At 38.9% G+C, this 21,967-nt stretch overlaps 2 protein-coding genes across 3 annotated transcripts in view; both read right to left on the reverse strand.

Moving 5' to 3' along the window:
- SLX4IP (SLX4 interacting protein) overlaps positions 1 to 21,967 on the reverse strand; it is a 209,085-nt gene that overhangs the window by 117,967 nt on the left and 69,151 nt on the right.
- Positions 1,833 to 3,364, reverse strand: LOC143646400 (heterogeneous nuclear ribonucleoprotein A3-like). 2 transcript variants are annotated; one of them, XM_077115214.1, is made up of 2 exons: positions 3,349 to 3,364; positions 1,833 to 3,288 (listed from the first exon to the last, which is right to left on the reverse strand). In XM_077115214.1, exons 1-2 carry the CDS (start codon positions 3,352 to 3,354, stop codon positions 2,221 to 2,223), a joined length of 1,074 nt encoding a protein of 357 aa, XP_076971329.1. In that variant the 5' UTR covers positions 3,355 to 3,364; the 3' UTR covers positions 1,833 to 2,220. The 2 variants fall into 2 exon arrangements, with proteins under 2 accessions (XP_076971329.1, XP_076971321.1); XM_077115206.1 differs by having other exon boundaries at positions 1,833 to 3,354.

Here is a 21,967-nt window from a genome sequence, read left to right on the forward strand (position 1 = left end):
CCTGCCCAGAACCTTCCAGGTCCTACTGACCAATGGTCATCCAGTCAGCCTGTAGTTTCCACAATGGACTGAACAGTCCTGGCCCTCCAGGCCCATGTTTCTTCAGGAAGAAACAAAAACAGACCACAAAATACCACTGCCCCCTCCCAACAATTCAATCTTTTACAAAAAGATACTTCATCTACTGTTTACATACTTGAAAAAAATGGATTTAGTAGATTCAAATTCTGTTGTAGCTAAATGATATGACTTTTCATCTATATAATGACAGGTAACTCTAAAAAAGATCTCTTAATGTGTTCATGATTTTAAAGCTTAATTAACATGAGCTTTTCACATTCTCCAACAGACAGCTCCAACACAGCATTTCCCATGGTATTCATTCATTCTATGAACATGCATTAAGTCTGACTTTATCATTGAAAACAAATTCACTATAAACTTTTACCAGGAGGAGAAAGCCATCAGCCATTTCAATCTCTTGTAATATCTTATGGCAGAGTATCCCTTCCAGGCAGAATTGACCTTGAGATCTACCTAACCAGGGAGGTGGTCACCCCACCTACTCCCTATTTTTTTTTTTTTTTAGCACACCCCATCCCCCTTTTTATTGCTTGTTTTGCTTAGTACTTAAAACAAATAGAATCTTTAAATTCAATATTCAACTGCCAAAGAATAACAGCAGGGCACATACTCAGGGCTCAAATCAAGTTATAAGCACTAGCTGGCGCAAAACAGTAGACATTTGTTTTCATATATGATCCTTGTTATCTAAAAGACTTCTCAACCAGGGTCTTGCGAACAAATTGATAATCCATACCACCATGATTTAGTTGAAACATACACATAGAATAACAGTGTGTTCTTTGGGAATTAAAGTGAGAATAAGATTTCAGACTATCCAGAATTCAGTTCAGGCCTTTGTGCAGTGAGAAGTTTGTACTAAGCAAGTGTGCTACATTTCTGCTGCATTAAGTTATTTTGGATGATTATACCTAGGCTATCCTTGGTTTTGTCCAGTAAAATACACAGGGTGCCAACAGGAAAGCATGCCAGCCAAATAAGAGTTCAACAATGCACAATTTTTATTCTCTTGCTCTGAGAATTTGTATCAATTAAAAAAAAAAATTAAACCAAGGAAAATAATTGAAGATGTATGGGCCTCTTGTTCTTTAGAAAGGAAAACAAAGTAACCACTAAGTTGGCTTGAATATAGCAGGGTTAGTGGTCCTGTATTTTGTTGAGTTTTTACAAATGATTTTTATAGTAAGAAAGAAAAAACCCACTACCCCATTCTAGAATTTAAGCAGAGGTAGTAGGCCTTATTTACACCCAAATAATATTATGGCAGCAGTTCAAGTGTGACCAAGGTAAATGTAGAAAGGAGATTTTCTAAATACAGCTAGAACTTTTAGCAAAGCTAACACACTAAAATGATTATTACATTTTTTAAAGTAAATGCACAAAAACCAAATAGGAATCTTGAGATTTTTCATTTGAAGGTAAATCTTAATGCTATTAAATTCACAAATATGCTAATTTAAATACCCAATCCTAGTTGTTATCTCAAACACACATTGCAAACATACAAATATCTATTCTCTCCACATGTCAGTGCCCATTCATTATCATGGTTTGGAAATGGGGAGAACAGATTCCCCTTAAGCTGCAAGTCAGCAGGTGTTTCTTTACAGTTAACTTTAGCAAAATTCATACAAAATAGTAATTAACAATGACCTTCTTTACTTGTTAACTTACAAGGAAACACCTTCAAAACTGCGATTTTGTTAAGTTTCTGTACTAAAATGTAGAAAAACTGAACTACACAAATATTGAAAAGTTAAAAATTCCTTAATTTTTTATTCCTGGTACCACTACCACAATTTACAGGGCAATATACCTGATGTAATGAAAAGAAAAAGAAAAAGACAAAGCTACAACAGATAAAAGACCTCAGGAATGTACATCTAATTGACACTACATTGCATTAATCAATAGCTGCACTTTTTGCAAACTGTGGCTATGACAGTCCTGAACAAGAAGGGTTTCCTGTTTAAGCTGCAGTAACTTTTCTGACTATGGATCATCGTTCCTTCTGTGGCAGATTTTTACAGTTCCTCTAATGCATTTGGGACGACTGTCTCAAAGTAACCTGCAGCTTTCCTGACAACTCCTCGCTCTCTCTCCTGCTAAGAACTGTAGCCATTTTCTGTTGAGTTTTTAGAACCTTCTGCTACCATATCCACCACTTCCACCACCAGATCCATAACCACCACCATAGGGACTGCCCGAGCTTCTTCCACCAAAACTGCCCCCTTTCATGGGTCCATAATTTGATTGCTGTTGTCCACTATAATTTCCAAAATCATTATAGCTTCCACCACCACCATAGTTACCACTGCCAAAATTTCCTCCTTCATTGTAACCATCACATCCTCCGCCACCACCACCACACCCACCACCTTGGTTTCCATATCCTGGTCCACCACCACCATAGCCCCCTCTACTACTATAACCAGGACCACCGCCATAGTTGCCACCATCACCTCCAAATCCATTATATCCACCATCACCTCCTCCATAACTACCTCTGCTGCCACCACCTCCACCACCATAGCCTCCTCTTCCACCAAAGTTTCCACCGTGGCCAAAGTTCCCTCCACCACCTCCAAAGTTCCCTCCACGGCCCATAAAGTTGCCAGATCCACCTCCACGACCTCTTTGTGATCCAGCAGACTGCATCTCTGGTTTAGAAAGGGCCTTTTCCACTTCACAATTATGCCCATTAATAGTATGGTATTTCTGAACAACAATTTTATCAACTGTATCATGATCATCAAAAGTCACAAAAGCAAATCCTCTCTTTTTTCCACTCTGCCTGTCTTCCATAACTTCTATGGTTTCAATCTTGCCATACTTTTCAAAGTAGTCTCTCAAATTGTATTCTTCTGTATCTTCTTTAATACCACCAACAAAAATTTTCTTCACTGTTAGATGGGCACCAGGCTTTACAGAATCCTCTCTAGAAACAGCTCTCTTTGGTTCCACTACACGCCCATCAACCTTGTGTGGTCGAGCACACATTGCTGCATCCACCTCTTCAACACAAGAGTAAGTCACAAAACCAAAGCCTCTGGAACGTTTTGTTTGAGGGTCTCTCATCACCACACAATCTGTGAGTGTGCCCCATTTCTCAAAATGTTCTCTTAAACTATCATCTGTAGTTTCAAAGCTCAAACCACCAATAAACAGTTTTCTCAACTGCTCTGGTTCCTTTGGATCATGGCCCTCCTCCCGCTGGCGGCGATGGCCTGAGTCAGGCTGGGGGCGACCGGGCGGCAGTTTTACCTCCATTTTGAGACCGGACTCCTACTCCCTATTTTTGTACACACTGATTCATCCAGTGTTAAAAGGTCTAATGCAGAGGAAAGATTTGACTTGTTTGTAGTTGGGATTCAGACTCACACACATTTAAGTCTAGCAAAAGCAGGGAAGGACATGGGGCCAGGAGATGTAGAGGCTAAATGGCAACGAGAAACTGCAGGGTGGGCAGGACTCAGTGAGAGCCTAGGGCTGTGGGACAGAAGGCTTATACCCCGTGTCCTGGCTGGGACCTGCTGGCCCAGCAAATTCTGTTTTCACAAAGGGCTCCAGCAACCTTGTGGTGTGGACCCCTCTCCTATCAATGGACCTCGTCACGGGACAGGGGAGATGTTCCCTTTATTGTTTTGCAGCTGAACTGCTGTGGCATGGGGTGGATTAAGAGCTTCAGCTCTGGGAAGAAGAAACCATATACCCCATACATCCACTTACCTGCCTTCCCAGCCAGACACCTAGACCTGGGTAGGGGAAAGGCATTTTTTTTTTTTTTTTTTTTTTTTTTAGGGAGGAAGGGAAGGAAAGACAGAGAAGGAAGGAAGGATGGAAGGAAGGAAGGGAGGAAGAAAGGGAAACATTTTTAAACATTTTCTTGTTTTATTATATTTTGTTTGTTTGTTTGTTTTTTACATGGGCTGGGGCCGGGAATCGAACCGAGGTCCTCCGGCACGGCAGGCAAGCACTCTTGCCCGCTGAGCCACCGCGGCCCGCCCGGGGAAAGGCATTTTAATGGGGGCTGAAGTCCTTACCCACATGTGGGTCCAAGAGGCCAGCAAAATCCTGGTTTCCATTTCATCTGCTCTCACTGATACCCACAGTCCTGGAGGCCAGCAGCCATGCAGCTCTCTCCCTCCTTCCTACTTCCCTTTGCTTCTTGTGGAGCCAGGGTTGCGGGGGAGGGGGCGGTTACATGGTACAGACGCCCTTACTACATGCTTACTACAACCAAAGCCCTACAGATCTGCATACTCTGTCTTCACATATCACTTTATTTTTTTTAAGTTATAGAGCTCAAAAAAAAAAAAGAAGGGGGAGAGATGTTTGAGAAACATTGATTTATGTCACACTAAGATAGTGGGTAGCCTTTAAAAGGTCTTTACAAAGAAATAGAGGAAGAAAAAAGGTACACTAATAATCTCATCACATTAACTGCAACACAACCTACATTTTCAGTTGACAACAGGAGATCAAAACAGACATTTTCAAGTTTCATCTTACAAAAAAGTATCTCTAATGCCTGCATGTCACAACACATCTAATCATATAATCAAATTTCTCTTTAACTTCTCTGAATTTTTCAGCTACCAGTCAGTGTGTCTTGGCAATTCATTACACTTGCCATAGTTGCTTCTTAGTGTTCCATAACTGAGGTCAATGGAAGCTCCGATTAGTTCCATTTACTGTGCTATGACTTGATCAGCCCAAAGAATGAAGCTGTCCCTTTCTGATGTCAGAGGAAGGCAGTACAGTAGAATGAGCTCTGGTTCCACTTCTGACCTGTACTCACTCAAAAATCTCAATCTTATAGGTGAGAACAACCTAAGTGTCCATCCACAGATGAATGAATAAAAGAAATATGGCATATAAAATTTAAGGGCGTATGCAACCCTAATAAGGAATACAGCCCTGATTCATGCTACGATATCAATGAACCTTGAAAATATCATGCTATGTGAAATAAGCCAGACACAAAAAGACAAATATTGTATGATTCCACTCACATGACATACCTATACTAGGCAAATTCAGAAAGTAGATTAGAGATTACCAGGGGCTGGGGGTGGGTACTGAACTCTGCCTGCTGAGCCATCGTGGCCTGCCCCTAAAACTTATTCTTTTAAGCAATTTAAGTTCATAAAGAGAACAGAGCTTAGCACAAAGGAGCTGTCCAATAAATATCTCTTGAAGGCAAGCAGGAAGTGAGAGGAATGGAGGGAGAGAGGAAATATTTGCAAAGCATATATGTGCACAGAATATAGAAAAACATTACAACTCAATAATAAAAAGATAATCAGGACTTCCTGGAAGATGGCGGCTTAGTAAGACGCGCGGATCTTAGTTTCTTCTCCAGGACACCTACTAGGGGAGTAGAAACGATACAGAAAGCGCCCAAAGCCACAACAGAGATAAAAAAAGACAGCGTACCCCATCCTGGAACGGCTGGCTGGCTGAGAGAAGCAGCTCGGGTGAGATCGCCGAGGCGCGCGGGCCTTACCGGGCGGGGTGGCAAGCGGCCGGAGTTACTCCCTTCCCCCTTCCCGGGCCGGCTGGGAGAATTGGAGAGGTGGTCCCCTGAAACCAAGGCGACTGGCGCCCACACCACGCGCAGCCCCCAGACCAACTGAGAGAATTGGATCGGAAACCCCCAGGCCGCGGAGAACGGTGACCCCGTGACTCCCGGGGAACGTGCACTCTCTCGGGCGGGCCGCTGCCGCTGGCGCCCTCCCGCCACGCGTGTTGCCCAGGGCCGACTAGAAAATTCGGACGGGCTCTTTCCCTGGCTGCGGCGACCAGCAACCCTCCCTGCGTTCGGACCCTGGGCCGGCTCAAGCCGCTTCGGCTAGCGAACCCCCAGGACGGCGAGAGTTTCCCAAAGTTTAAGGTCCCACAGCACCTTTTACTGGTGGGACCCGCAGACAAACGTGTGCCACGAGCGCCACCTACTGGGCAGGATAAGAAAAACAAAACCCAGAGATTTCACAGAAAAATATTACAACCTTGCTGGGTCCAACACCAAGAGAAATCTGAATAAATGCCCAGACGCCAGCAGCAGAAGATAACTGTCCACGCTCAAAAGATTGAGAATATGGCTCAGTCAAAGGAACAAACCAATAGCTCAAATGAGACACAAGAGCTGAGACAACTAATGCTGAATATACGAACAGAAATGGAAAACCTCTTCAAAAATGAAATCGATAAATTGAGGGAGGACATGAAGAGGACATGGGCTGAACATAAAGAAGAAATGGAAAAACTGAAAAAACAAATCGCAGAACTTATGGAAGTGAAGGATAAAGTAGCAAACATAGAAAAAATAATGGATAGCTACAATGATAGATTTAAAGAGACAGAAGATAGAATTAGTGATTTGGAGGATGGAACATCTGAATTCCAAAAAGAAACAGAAACTATAGGGAAAAGAATGGAAAAATTTGAACAGGGTATCAGGGAACTCAAGGACAATATGAACCGCACAAATATACGTGTTGTGGGTGTCCCAGAAGGAGAAGAGAAGGGAAAAGGAGGAGGAAAACTAATGGAAGAAATTATCACTGAAAATTTCCCAACTCTTATGAAAGACCTAAAATTACAGATCCAAGAAGTGCAGCGCACCCCAAAGAGATTAGACCCAATAGGCGTTCTCCAAGACACTTACTAGTTAGAATGTCAGAGGTCAAAGAGAAAGAGAAGATCTTGAAAGCAGCAAGAGAAAAACAATCCATTACATACAAGGGAAACCCAATAAGACTTTGTGTAGATTTCTCAGCAGAAACCATGGAAGCTAGAAGACAGTGGGATGATATATTTAAAATACTAAAAGAGAAAAACTGCCAACCAAGACTCCTATATCCAGCAAAATTATCCTTCAAAAATGAGGGAGAAATTAAAACATTCTCAGACAAAAAGTCACTGAAAGAATTTGTGACCAAGAGACCAGCTCTGCAAGAAATACTAAAGGGAGTACTAGAGTCAGATACAAAAAGACAGAAGAGAGAGATATGGAAAAGAGTGTAGAAAGAAGGAAAATCAGATATGATATATATAATACAAAAGGCAAAATGTTAGAGGAAAATATTATCCAAACAGTAATAACACTAAATGTCAATGGACTGAATTCCCCAATCAAAAGACATAGATTGGCAGAATGGATTAAAAAACAGGATCCTTCTATATGCTGTCTACAGGAAACACATCTTAGACCCAAAGATAAACATAGGTTGAAAGTGAAAGGTTGGGAAAAGATATTTCATGCAAATAACAACCAGAAAAGAGCAGGAGTGGCTATACTAATATCCAACAAATTAGACTTCAAATGTAAAACAGTTAAAAGAGACAAAGAAGGACACTATATACTAATAAAAGGAACAATTAAACAAGAAGACATAACAATCATAAATATTTACGCACCGAATCAGAATGCCCCAAAATATGTGAGGAATGTACTGCAAACACTGAAAAGGTAAATAGACTCATATACCATAATAGTTGGAGACTTCAACTCACCACTCTCATCAAGGGACAGAACATCTAGACAGAGGATCAACAAAGAAATAGAGAATCTGAATATTACTATAAATGAACTAGACTTAATAGACATTTATAGGACATTACATCCCACAACAGCAGGATACACCTTTTTCTCAAGTGCTCATGGATCATTCTCAAAGATAGACCATATGCTGGGTCACAAAGCAAGTCTTAACAAATTTAAAAAGATTGAAATCTTACACAACACTTTCTCGGACCATAAAGGAATGATGTTGGAAATCAATAATAGGCAGAGTGCCAGAAAATTCACAAATACGTGGAGGCTCAACAACACACTCCTAAACAACGACTGGGTCAAAGAAGAAATTGCAAGGGAAATTAGCAAATACCTCGAGGCGAATGAAAATGAAAACACAACATATCAAAACTTATGGGACGCAGCAAAGGCAGTGCTAAGAGGGAAATTTATTGCTCTAAATGCCTATATCAGAAAAGAAGAAAAGGCAAAAATTCAGGAATTAACTATCCATTTGGAAGAACTGGAGAAAGAACAGCAAGCTAACCCCAAAGCAAGCAAAAGGAAAGAAATAACAAAGATTAGAGCACAAATAAATGAAATTGAAAACATGAAAACAATAGAGAAAATCAATAAGGCCAGAAGTTGGTTCTATGAGAAAATCAATAAGATTGATGGGCCCTTATCAAGATTGACAAAAAGAAGAAGAGAGAGGATGCAAATAAATAAGATCAGAAATGGAAGAGGAGACATAACTACTGACCTCACAGAAATAAAGGAGGTAATAACAGGATACTATGAACAACTTTACGCTAATAAATACAACAATTTAGAGGAAATGGACGGGTTCCTGGAAAGACATGAACAACCAACTTTGACTCAAGAAGACATAGATGACCTCAACAAACCAATCACAAGTAAAGAAATTGATTTAGTCATTCAAAAGCTTCCTAAAAAGAAAAGTCCAGGACCAGATGGCTTCACATGTGAATTCTACCAAACGTTCCAGAAAGAATTAGTACCAATTCTCTTCAAACTCTTCCAAAAAATCGAAGTGGAGGGAAAACTACCTAATTCATTCTATGAAGCCAACATCACCCTCATACCAAAACCAGGCAAAGATATTACAAAAAAAGAAAACTACAGACCAATCTCTCTAATGAATACAGATGCAAAAATCCTCAATAAAATTCTAGCAAATCGTATCCAACAACACATTAAAAGAATTATACATCATGACCAAGTAGGATTCATCCCAGGTATGCAAGGATGGTTCAACATAAGAAAATCAATTAATGTAATACACCATATCAACAAATCAAAGCAGAAAAATCACATGATCATCTCAATTGATGCAGAGAAGGCATTCGACAAGATTCAACATCCTTTCCTGTTGAAAACACTTCAAAAGATAGGAATACAAGGGAACTTCCTTAAAATGATAGAGGGAATATATGAAAAACCCACAGCTAATATCATCCTCAATGGGGAAAAATTGAAAACTTTCCCCCTAAGATCAGGAACAAGACAAGGATGTCCACTCTCACCACTATTATTCAACATTGTGTTGGAGGTTCTAGCCAGAGCAATTAGACAAGAAAAAGAAATACAAGGCATCAAAATTGGAAAGGAAGAAGTAAAACTATCACTGTTTGCAGACGATATGATACTATACATCGAAAACCCGGAAAAATCCACAACAAAACTACTAGAGCTAATAAATGAGTACAGCAAAGTAGCAGGTTACAAGATCAACATTCAAAAATCTGTAGCATTTCTATACACTAGTAATGAACAAGCTGAGGGGGAAATCAAGAAACGAATCCCATTTACAATTGCAACTAAAAGAATAAAATACCTAGGAATAAATTTAACTAAAGAGACAAAAAACCTATATAAAGAAAACTACAAAAAACTGTTAAAAGAAATCACAGAAGACCTAAATAGATGGAAGGGCATACCGTGTTCATGGATTGGAAGACTAAATATAGTTAAGATGTCAATCCTACCTAAATTGATTTACAGATTCAATGCAATACCAATCAAAATCCCAACAACTTATTTTTCAGAAATAGAAAAACCAATAAGCAAATTTATCTGGAAGGGCAGGGTGCCCCGAATTGCTAAAAACATCTTGAGGAAAAAAAACGAAGCTGGAGGTCTCGCGCTGCCTGACTTTAAGGCATATTATGAAGCCACAGTGGTCAAAACAGCATGGTATTGGCATAAAGATAGATATATCGACCAATGGAATCGAATAGAGTGCTCAGATATAGACCCTCTCATCTATGGACATTTGATCTTTGATGGGGCAGTCGGGCCAGCTCACCTGGGACAGAGCAGTCTCTTCAATGGGTGGTGCCTAGAGAACTGGATATCCATATGCAAAAGAATGAAGGAAGACCCATCTCTCGCACCCTGTACAGAAGTTAACTCAGAATGGATCAAGGATCTAAACATTGGGTCTAAGACCATGGAACAGTTGGAGGAAAATGTTGGGAGATATCTTATGGATCTTACAACTGGAGGCGGTTTTATGGACCTTAAACCTAAACCAAGAGCACTGAAGAAGGAAATAAATAAATGGGAACTCCTCAAAATTAAACACTTTTGTGCATCGGAGAGCTTCATCAAGGGAGTAGAAGGACAGCCTTCACAATGGGAGACAATATTTGGAAATGATATATCAGATAAAGGTCTGGTATCCAGAATTTATAAAGAGATTGTTCATCTCAACAACAAGGAGACAGCCAACCCAATTACAAGATGGGAAAGGGACTTGAACGGACACCTCTCAGAAGAGGAAATACGGATGGCCAAGAGGCACATGAAGAGATGCTCAATGTCCCTGGCCATTAGAGAAATGCAAATCAAAACCACAATGAGATATCACCTCACACCCACCAGAATGGCCATTATCAACAAAACAGAAAATGACAAGTGCTGGAGAGGATGCGGAGAAAGAGGCACACTTATCCACTGTTGGTGGGAATGTCAAAGGGTGCAACCACTGTGGAAGGCAGTTTGGCGGTTCCTCAAAAAGCTGAATATAGAATTGCCATACGACCCAGCAATACCATTGCTAGGTATCTACTCAAAGGACTTAAGGGCAAAGACACAAACGGACATTTGCACACCAATGTTTATAGCAGCATTATTTACAATTGCAAAGAGATGGAAACAGCCAAAATCACCATCAACAGAAGAATGGCTAAACAAACTGTGGTATATACATACGATGGAATATTATGCAGCTTTAAGACAAGATAAACTTATGAACCATGTAATAACATGGATGGACCTAGAGAATATTATGCTGAGTGAATCCAGCCAAAAACTAAAGGACAAATACTGTATGGTCCCACTGATGTGAACGGACATTCGAGAATAAACTTGAAATATGTCATTGGTAACAGAGTTCAGCAGGAGTTAGAAACAGGGTAAGACAATGGGTAATTGAAGCTGAAGGGATACAGACTGTGCAACAGGACTAGATACAAAAACTCAAAAATGGACAGCACAATAATACCTAATTGTAAAGTAATCATGTTAAAACACTGAATGAAGCTGCATCTGAGCTATAGGTTTTTGTTTTGTTTTGTTTTGTTTTGTTTTGATTTTACTATTATTACTTTTATTTTTTTCTCTATATTAACATTCTATATCTTTTTCGGTTATGTTGCTAGTTCTTCTAAACCGATGCAAATGTACTAAGAAATGATGATCATGCATCTATGTGATGATGTTAAGAATTAATGATTGCATGTGTAGAATGGTATGATCTCTAAATGTTGGGTTAATTTCTTTTTTTCCGTTAATTAAAAAAAAAAAAAAAAGAGAAGGGATAATTGGAGATGAAGGGATACAGACTGTACAACGGGACTGGATATAAAAACTCAGAAATGGACAGCACAATACTACCCAATTGTAATGCAATTATGTTAAAACACTGAATGAAGCTGCATGTGAGGTATAGGTTTTTTGTTTTTGTTTTTTTTTTGTTTTTTTTTCTTTCTATTATTGTTTTAATTCTTATTCTGTTGTCTTTTTATTTCTTTTTCTAAATTGATGCAAATGTACTAAGAAATGATGAATATGCAACTATGTGATGTTATTAAGAATTACTGATTGTACATGTAGATTGGAATGATTTCTAATTGTTTTGTTAATTCTTTTTTTAATTAATAAAAAAAAATAAAAAAAAAAAAAAAAGATAATCAAATTTAAAAATGGACAAAGGATCTGAAGAGACATTTCTTTAAAGAAGATATACAAATGTCCAGTAAACATGTAAGATGCTTCTCAGTAGTATCAGCCATTAGGAAAACACAAATTAAAACCAAAAATGAGATACTACTTTATATCCACTAAGACGGCTATAATAATAATAATAATAACTAAAAGCAATAAGAAGTGTTGACAAGGATGCAGAGAAACTGGAACCTTCATAAATTTCTGGTGGGAATGTAAAATGACAGAGTTACTAGATGACCCAGCAATTCCACTCCTAGGTATATACCCAAGAAAAATGAAAACACATAAATATATGCAAAAACTTGTGCACATGTTCATAACAGCATTAATTATAATGGTCAAAAAAGTAGAAACAAATCAAATGTTCATAAGTGATGAATGCACTGTAAATCTTGACAAACATACAAACATAAGTTATGAATGCACAAATAAAATATGGTATATCCATACAATGGAATATTAATTCATTGTATGAAATAAAATTTTTGTTAAAAAAATAGTAAAAAAAAAAAAAAAAGTAGTGGCACTGACAAGCACAGATAATCAAGAGGGTCGACTGAGCTGCTCTAGGGCTGCATGCAACAGACAAAAGCTGGCAGAACCATCTTTCCCAAAACTGTAAAGGGTTGCAATGACAGGGCAAGCACCAAATCAAGGAAAAGACAACTTAAAAACAGGAGGATCTCCTGGCACCCTTGTTGGTGCCTTCCCCATTCCCTCACTGGCTCATGTGGAGCCAGCTCATATTCCCAGTGCTAGTCCCTGGTCTTGGTTCCTAATGGAGTAGAGTAACCCATGCACATAACAGGAGCATGTTTGTCTGGGCCAACCTGCATGGTGGCATCCTGAAGGACTGACCCAGGATACTCACTGTAAGCTTGCTGCCCCAGTACTTTTCCTGAGTGTAAAGGCAAGCTCATAGAGCACCTCTACAGAACACAACAGAAAAACAATCAAAATGCAGCTGCCTGGGGTAAACATTTGCTGGCAGTAGGACATACAGTGCAGTACCCAGGATTCTTAAGGAAACTCTGTTTCCTAGGGGAGAAGGGGCATCTGGACCCCTGTAAACAGGGAATTCCTAGGGTCAAATGCATATGCACAGAAGAGATTGGAAAGGAACCCCACTTTTGCCTCCAGCTATTCTCCAAAACTTATTGTTAGGACAGATAAGCTCTAAAGGAGGCCAATCACAAGGCCAATCTGCAAAGACTGAGAAAGGAGATTTCTTTTTCTGTTTTCTTTTGTTAGCTCCTGGCATTCAAGGAAATCTCTATCATAATACTAGCTGGAAGCAAGTTTAAGGAATAGATGCCTCAGCATGTAAATTTGAGAGCTAACACTTTAAAATATCAAAATGTCTAGGTTACAACAAAAGATTACAAAACATACAAAGAAACAGGAAACGATGGCCTGCGCAAGGCAGCAGGATAAAGAATGCCATTTATGAGAAAGACCAGACCAGGGACATACCAGACAGCAACTCTTAAAAAATGGTCTTAAATATGCTCAATAAGCTAAAAAGAAAACATGGACAAAGAACTAAAGGAAAAGAATACAACAGATGAACACAAAGAGACTGTCAATAAAGAGACAGTCATCATGAAGAGGAACCAAACAGACCTAAAAACCACAGTAACAAGAAATAAAAAATTTTCAGGAGGGGTTCAACAGAAGATTGAAGGTGGCAGAAAAACCAGTGGCCTTGAAGGTAAGACAGTTGAAATTGTTCAGTCTGAGGAGCAGAAAGAAACAATGAAGAAAAGTGAACAGAGCTTGAGTAGATCTGATGGACACCATTAAGTATACCAATGGATGCAACACGGAAGCCCCTGGAGAAGAGAAAAGGGGGCACAAAGAATCTTCAAAGAAATTATGTAAGAAAACTTTCCAAATTTAATGAAATATATGAACAATACATTCAAGAAGCTCAATGAACTCCAAATAAGATAAACCCAAATAGACCCACACTGAGATACATGATAATCAAACTGTCAAATGCCAAAGACAGAGAATTCTTCAAACTGCAAGGGAAAAGCAATATGTCATGTACAAGGGAGCCTCAATATGTCTAAGAATCAATTTGTCATGGCAAAGTCTGGAGGCAAGAAGACAGTGCATTGACATATTTAAAGTGCTGAAAGCAAAAAATTGTCAACAAAGAATTCTATGTTCAGGCAAAACTATCTCTCAAAAATGATTAGAGGGTGGGCCACGGTGGTTCAGCAGGCAGAGTTCTCGCCTGCTATGCTAGAGACGTGGGTTCAATTCCTGGTACCTGCCCATGCGTAAAAAAGAAAAATGGGTAGAGATAAAGACATTCCCAGACACCCCCCCCCCCAAAAAAAAAAAACAGCTGAGGAGTTTGTGACCAATAGACTGGCTCTACAAGAAAGCCTAAAGGAAATTCTGCAGGTTGGATGGAAAGAACATTAGACAATAGATTGACGTTGCATGAGGACATAAGATCTCTGGTAAAGGTAATGACATGGATAAATATAAATGCCAGTACTATTGCATTTTTGGTTTGTAACCCCATTTTTCACTTCTTATGGGATGAAAAACCATAAAAAGTAATAAGTCAATGGTTTCAGGCTTATGCATAAATATGTAATCTAAAAGAACCACAGGACTATAGGAACATAGTTGTGTGTATGCTACATAAGTTAGGTTGGTATCAAACCAAATGAGATTGTTATACATTTAGGATGTTAAATTTAAGCCCTAAGATAACCATAAAAAAATTGGAATAACATGCACAGAAGAAAATGAGAAGGAATTCTAAAAGATCCACTACAAAAATGGGCAAAGGACTCAAATATCTTCCCAAAGAAGATATTTAAATGGCCAATAAGCACATGAAAAGATGTTCAATATTATTAGCCATTAGAGAAATGCAAATCAAAACCATAATGAGATACCACCTCACACCTATTAGAATAGTTAATTAAAAAAACACAAAGTAACAATTGCTGGTGAGGAGAAGGAGAAATGGGAACCTTACTACTATTAGTGGGAAACTGAAATGATGCAGCTGCTGTGGAAAACAATTTGGCAGAGCCTCAAAAAGTTTAACCTAGAACTACCATATGACCCAGCAATCTCACATCCAGGTACATACGCAAAAAGAAATGAAAGCAGAGGTTCACTGATGTCCACAGAAACATTATTTTCAATAGCCAAAAGTTGGAAACAACTCAAAGGAACGTCAACAGATGAGCACACAAACAAGATGTGGTATACGAATACAATGGAATATATTTAGTCTTAAATAGGACAAATTACTATATAGGTGAAGCTTGAAGACATGTTGAATGAAATAAGTCAGACACAAGGGGACAGATTTGTATTTTTCCACTTTCGTGAAATAGAATGTGCAAATTCATAGGAAAAGTAGAGAACAGGTTAGCAGGGGCAGGGGAAAAAGGAAAAGAGGTAGTTAATGCATAACAGTTGCAGGGTCTCTATCTGTAATGATGGGAAAGTTCTGGTAATAGATGGTGTGCTAGTTTGAAGATGTACTCCAGAAAAGGTAATGGTCTTTAACGCCATCCCTGTGGTTGTAGGCCTACAGTAGTAGGACCTTCTGATTAGGTTATTTTAATTAAGATGTGGCTGGAGTTCTTTATAAGAGGATAAAGCACATACAGAAGCTAAGAGACGAAATTCAGAGAAGCACCTAGAGAAGCTGAGAGATGGAGCAGCAAGAAGCTGAAAGCAATGAAACCCAGGAGAGGAGAACCAACAGATACCACCATTCGCCTTCCCAAAGGAGAGAGGAACCCAAGCTCGCCAGTAGCCTGTCTTCTGAGTCTAGGCATCATACTGTTGATGCCTGGAATTGGACATTTTCATGGACTAAGGACTGTAATTTATTAAGTTAATACATCCCCATTGTAAAAGCCAACCCATTTCTGGTATAATGCATTCTGGCAGCTTTAGCAAACTGAAACAGATGGTAATAGGGGTGGAACAACATTATGAGTGTGACTGATCGCACTGAACTGTATGCTTACAAGTGGCTGAGATAGAAAAGTCCATGTGGTAGACATTTTTCCACAATTAAGAAAGAGAGAGATTAAAGAGATAACTAAAAGCAACACATGACCCTGGGCTGAATCCAATAATGGAGGACAGAAGATATTATTGGAACTTATGGAAAATTGGAATATAGCTGTAAGCTTTATATCAATGTGAAGTTTCTTGAACTTGATAATTGTAGTTAAGGTGGTTATACCAATGAATATCCTTGTTCTTAGAAAACATTCATGGAAGCATTGTGTTCAAGAAGCATGATGTATACTACCTATAACATTTTCAAATGTTGGGAAAACAGATGAATAGAAAGGTAGGTAGATAGGTAGGTAGAGTAAAATGGCAAATGGGACTAAAACTTAAAGGATGGTGAGTCTGGGTCTCTCGGTGGGAGGGTAGGTATACTAGACTTCTCTGTATAGGGTTTGCATTATTTTTCCAACTGTCCTGTCAGTTTAAAAAAATTTCAAAATAAAAAAGTAAAAAAAAAAAAATACTGATACATGCTACAACATGTATGAACTTGGAAAACTCATGCTAACTGAAGGAAGCCCACAAAAAGACCACACATTGTATGGTTCCATTTATAAGAAAAGCCCAGAATGGGCAAATCTACAGAGACAGAAAGTAGATTCATGGTTCCTTAGGGTTGGGTTTTGAGAGGGGGAAGAATGGGGAGTGACTGCTCATGGGTATGGGGTTTCTTTTGGGGATGATGACAATGCTCTAAAATTAGATTGTAGTGATGGTTGCACAATTCTGTGAAAATACTAAAAACCACTGAATTATACACTTTACATGGGGGAATTTTTAGGTGAACTATATCTCAAAAAAGTTGCTTTGTAAAGTTTATAAGGTGGTGGTTGATAAACAGATGTAAACATTTGTCAAAACTCAAACTGTATACTTAACGGGTACATTTTATTGCATGTAAATTGTACCCCCCATAAGCAGAAATTTTTAACAACTCTTTAATGCAATAACTTCATTATTGTGAATTTATACAAATGTCATTTTCAGAATACCAAGCAAGAAACAATTTCAAGCTCCTTGTTACCTTTGCATGGTCCACATTAACGACCTGTTTTAGGTAGCTGTCCCGCCTTCACCAGAAAGGCCTCGAGTGCTGGTGGAGAATGGCTGTCAGAGTAACCACTCTTAGGAGTACAGCAGGAAAACAATGCTGTCAGTTTAATCAACAGTTTCCTGAGGTCAGCAAGTGTGCCTTCCCCTAGCACATTTATTTTTCTAAATATAACTTCCTTTTTTTTAAAAAATGTAATTTCATTGAGATGCATTCACACACCATACAAACCATCTGAAGTATACAGTCTCTAGCTCAGTTTATCATCAAATGGTGGTGCATACATCCCCATGATTAATTTTTGAACATTTTTACTACTCCAGAAAAGAAATAAAAATAAAAAAGAAAATCTAAATCCTTCCATTACCCATTATCACCACCCCCCCATTACTGACCCATAATGTTGGTGTGGTACATTTGCTACTATTGATGAAAAATTAAATATTAATGTTCAAAATATTACTATAGTCCATAGCTTGCAATAGGTACTATTTTTCCCATATACCCCTCTATTAATAACTCCAGAACTTTTTAATATTGTGTAGTTAGTCACAGACATTGTCTACCACAAGATTCACTGTTATATAGCCCTATGTTTTAACGTCCAGTTTTCCTTCTGGTGACATACATGATTCTGAACTTCCCCTTTCCACCATACTCACACACCATTTGGCATTGTTAATTATTCTCACAAGGACATGCTACCAGCACCTCTGTCCACTTAAGTGCAACCTAAACATTTGCACATATTAAGCAACCGCTTCCCATTCTTTAGCCTCATTCTATTTTCAGGTAACCTGTATTCCAGATTTTATGCCTATGTAATTCTTCCTTTTTAAAGTACTAGTTATTCTCAGCTTGGTTTTTTGAAAGAAATACAATTTAATCTTTAAAAATCATAATGTTTTCATTCTGGAAGGAACTTGGATACTAAATTCCTCATTTTACTGATGTGAAAATTGACTGAGACCTCAACAAGTCAGGAGATTAGTCACGCTGAGGGTAAGGTGACAAAGCTGCAACCAGGAGGCTTGTCAATGCCCAGGTCACCTACCCATACCTGGCATCACCGCAAGGGCAGCACACGCATCAGTGGATTCCAAAGTGCTGGGTACCGCACTGAGCACATGAAACGTCCACCTCGCTTACTCCTCCTAGCAATCCATGAGGCAGGAGCTCTACTCCCCTCCAACATTCTGATGAGATATGTAGGTGCTGAGGGTCAAGGTGATAATAAGAAAGGAGCCCGAAGTCCAGTTCAGACCACCCATCTTCAGAACCTAAAATGCTAACCAGTAAAATCTCATGGCCCCTAAAGCAAACACTTTTCATTTTCATTTAATAAATGTTGGTATTTTATATTTTCAATACGTGGGAAGATAGTGCCAACACCTCATTTATAATAAAGCACTCTGTTCATTTCTCCCTCACCTAGAGTGCTCCTGTGCCTGTCTACCTTTTGTCTTGAATTTCATCCCTTCTCTCCTCATCTCTCTCCAAATTTCTCCCTGTCAAGCCAGAGTGAGGCCTTTGGCAATCTATAAAACACATGCGAGGGCAGGCAGCATGCAAGCACAGCCTTTTCTGTGTGCTACATTTGTGAAAAACAAAGGAATGACAAGAGATGATGGTGTGGAGTCAGAAGAAAAGATTGGTTTAAAACAATTTCATAAATTCTTACATATGTTGTTTCAAATGCAAAGTCTTGACAATGTAAAGTGATCAGAATGAGCATCCACAGCTCCCCCTGTGCTTATTCTCAGCTCTTATTTTACTAAACACAGCAGTCTACCAGGTTTTTCAGTTGTAGGCCAAACTAAAAGATAATTCTGACCTCAAAATAAATCTATTAAATATTGTATAGATGGAAGGGAAAGAAAAAGAGACCTTTCTGAGACACGAGACCATATTTGGACTTAGGAATCCTCTGGGATGTAAAACACAGACAAAATTATGGGCCACTTTAGAACAAAGCTGAGACTGCCCAGACAGTTCTTACTCTGTTAAAGGAACAGACAATGAAGATGACCTAAGCCACTTTGGGTCTTTCTTTGCTAATGCCAGCAAATTCCTCCTAAAAAAAAAAACACAAAAAACCAAGGCAGTGAATTTGTAATTACTTAGTTTTTGAATCACTGGCCGTCTTAGTTGAGGCGGGTTTCTGGGCTGTTCTCTGTTAAATCCATCTCAGTGGAGACGGGCCATACACAATGAATCTGATTTGTTATAAAATATCACACACGCAATTCTGAAATTTATTGCTTTTATGTATATATGTTTTTAAAGAGAAGGAGGAGTACAACAGAGAAGTTAGGATTTAACAAATGAGTATGACCATCGAATCATTATACTGATATTTCTGTTGGTCTCCAGTGCCTTGGAGCAACTAGAAGAAAAAACAAAAAATCGTGGACCTGTAACACAGTCCAAACTTTAAAATCTGTTCTATAACTACTTGTTAAAATGTACCTGGAAATTTATTGCTTTGTGTATATATATTTCACAATAAAAAAGAAAGTTAAAAAAAAAATCAAGATCCCACATGCAAACACATATCTCAGAAGGCACAATGCTTATTCCCGAATGCTGCCAAGGCTCAGCAATGTCTCTTCTGGAACCACCTCCAGAGTCAGATTATAAGCCTCGTAGGAAAACAAACCTCATTATTTTAGTCATGCCTCAGCTCTGCTCAGTAACATTAACCACCTTGTTTATCTACCATAATCAATAGCCTGACATTTTCTCTGAATCTGAAAACTAAATCTCCCTGCAAAAGATTAAAAACTTGCCAGCATTTACATTTTTGTGCGTGTACGTAAACCTAACCATGCAAAAGAAGGCACAAGGTCAGATACTGTAGCGAAGATAAAAGCAGCCACAAGAAGCCTGAGAGAAAGGTGCTCTCAGGTAACTGTAGGTGACTACACAGCAAAAACAGGGTTTAAAAACTTTATTGCCCTTAAAATAAATACCAGCTTTAAAGAATTAACTAATTGGCAGGTATCAATATCTGACACTGACCAAACAAACAGACCTAAAATGATAATAATGTAGGAAAACATCTTATATTGTAAATTAAGCAACCAAATTAAAGCTATAAAAAATAACCATTTAGAAATAGTATTCTGGTAGTGAAGTGATGAGCTTTGCTTATTTTATAAACTGTATTCAGACATCATTTCCTTCCAAATACTGGAGAAACATCAGTTTCCTGAGTCCTTAATTTATGCAAATTATAATTCTAAATATATTGACTAGATTTCATTTGGAGTAAAGACCAAGGCAATTTAAAATGAACTCAAACAAATTAAAACTGATAATTACATTATTGGGCTTTGTTCTTGTTTTAATTTCTTTCTCAGCTTCCAAAAGCAACCGCAACATTTCAAAATACATACATACCTCTTTCACCAGCAGTATGTTTTCTTTAAAAATGTTCCAACTTAGAAAGGAACGTGACTTAATGCAATACACATACACCTTCTCTTTTCCCACCCTAAAAGGGGTTAATTATTTTTTAAATACTTCAAGAAAGGCCAAATTCAAATAGTTGACCCTTCAATCAAAGAGCAATGTTTTGGGGTCAGGGAAACCTGCCTTCCGAAGCTTGTTTGCTGCGAACCCTACACATAATCGTTTAACCTGACACCCCGCAGATGCACTTTTCCCCAACTTAAAAAGAATTAAACTGTAATGAAGTGCACAGAACACCAGGTTAATAGTTACCCTGTTTCTAATGTCTCTTTTTACCTAAAAATTACTTTCAGAATATGCTACTTGCTTCTTAGCTTATAAACTTCCAACCCCTCAAAAGCTGCATTGAAGAATTTCTCTGAATTTGGAGCAAGTAAATTTGACAGTGAAGAAATACATTTTTTTAAATCACATTAAGGCTCCCATGTGGCCCATTAAAAATGTTTGGGATTATTACTGCAGTTATTAAATGTTGAATGCATTATACAGATGAGAACTTTTCCGTGCTGAGAACTTTAACTTTTGCATGCCCTGAACAGAACCCTCAAACATGAAAGCTAACTGTTTGCACATTTTTGCACTTGGTGCCCCACCATCAGTTAAAATGTGGAATATAAGAGGAAAAGAGCTTAGCCAGGTGTAATCGAACAGAAAAGACATTGGGGCAGGAGTCAGATAAACAGGAAACGTCCCCTCATTTGTCCTGAGGCCAAAATGAATTTAGACAATGGTTCTGAGTTACACTGAAAGTCTGGGAAATCACACCAAATATAATACACCTCACAGGATACAGGTTAAAAAGCTGGGACAAGGAGGTATGCCCAGCGTCCTCCTACCCTCACCCAGACATAAGCAAGCTTGCAGGCACACTTCTCTGCACTTTTCTCTGAGTAAGCAGTTTACAAAAGCTCCAAATGACTGTCCTCAGTGTGGTTAGGGTCACTGCTTTGGAAACTGTACAAAAAAATACCACCCAGAAATAATAAAAGCTGATGGCAATTATTTTTAAAGATTTCTTTTTGGCACAGGTTTATCTAAAAAAAGCAACTCCCTTTGCAAACTTATATACAACTCATTGTTCTCCTTAACACACTGAGCTAGAAATATGGGGGCCTAAACTATGAGCCCAGAAACCAGTGTGGGCCACGCTTCCTCCACTGTCCCAGCCAGAAGCCTCAAGGGTCCCAGGGAAATGGATGTCCTAACCCCCAGGTAGATACTGTACTCAACACTGACTTCCTTACTCTCCTGCAGATGGACAGCAGTCAGAGAGAAGCAAAGTTGGGACTCTTCTGCCCTCCCTACCCTTGGGCCCAGCCAGCCAAGCCCTGAGCATAGGAGAGGCAGCTCTTTTGCAAAAGGACCCCAAAGCCCCTCCTCAAGCCCCAAAGCCCTTAAACTCCAAGGGTGGCCTCCGCCTACCCAGCACCTTCTGGCCTCAAGTCCCTCCAGTACCCTGAGGCCCATTTTGGCCAGAACAGTCCTTCCGACCTGCATTTGTAAGGCCTGAGAATTCT

The sequence above is a fragment of the Tamandua tetradactyla genome, chromosome 1 (assembly GCF_023851605.1).
Source record: "Tamandua tetradactyla isolate mTamTet1 chromosome 1, mTamTet1.pri, whole genome shotgun sequence".
Taxonomy (NCBI): domain Eukaryota; kingdom Metazoa; phylum Chordata; class Mammalia; order Pilosa; family Myrmecophagidae; genus Tamandua; species Tamandua tetradactyla.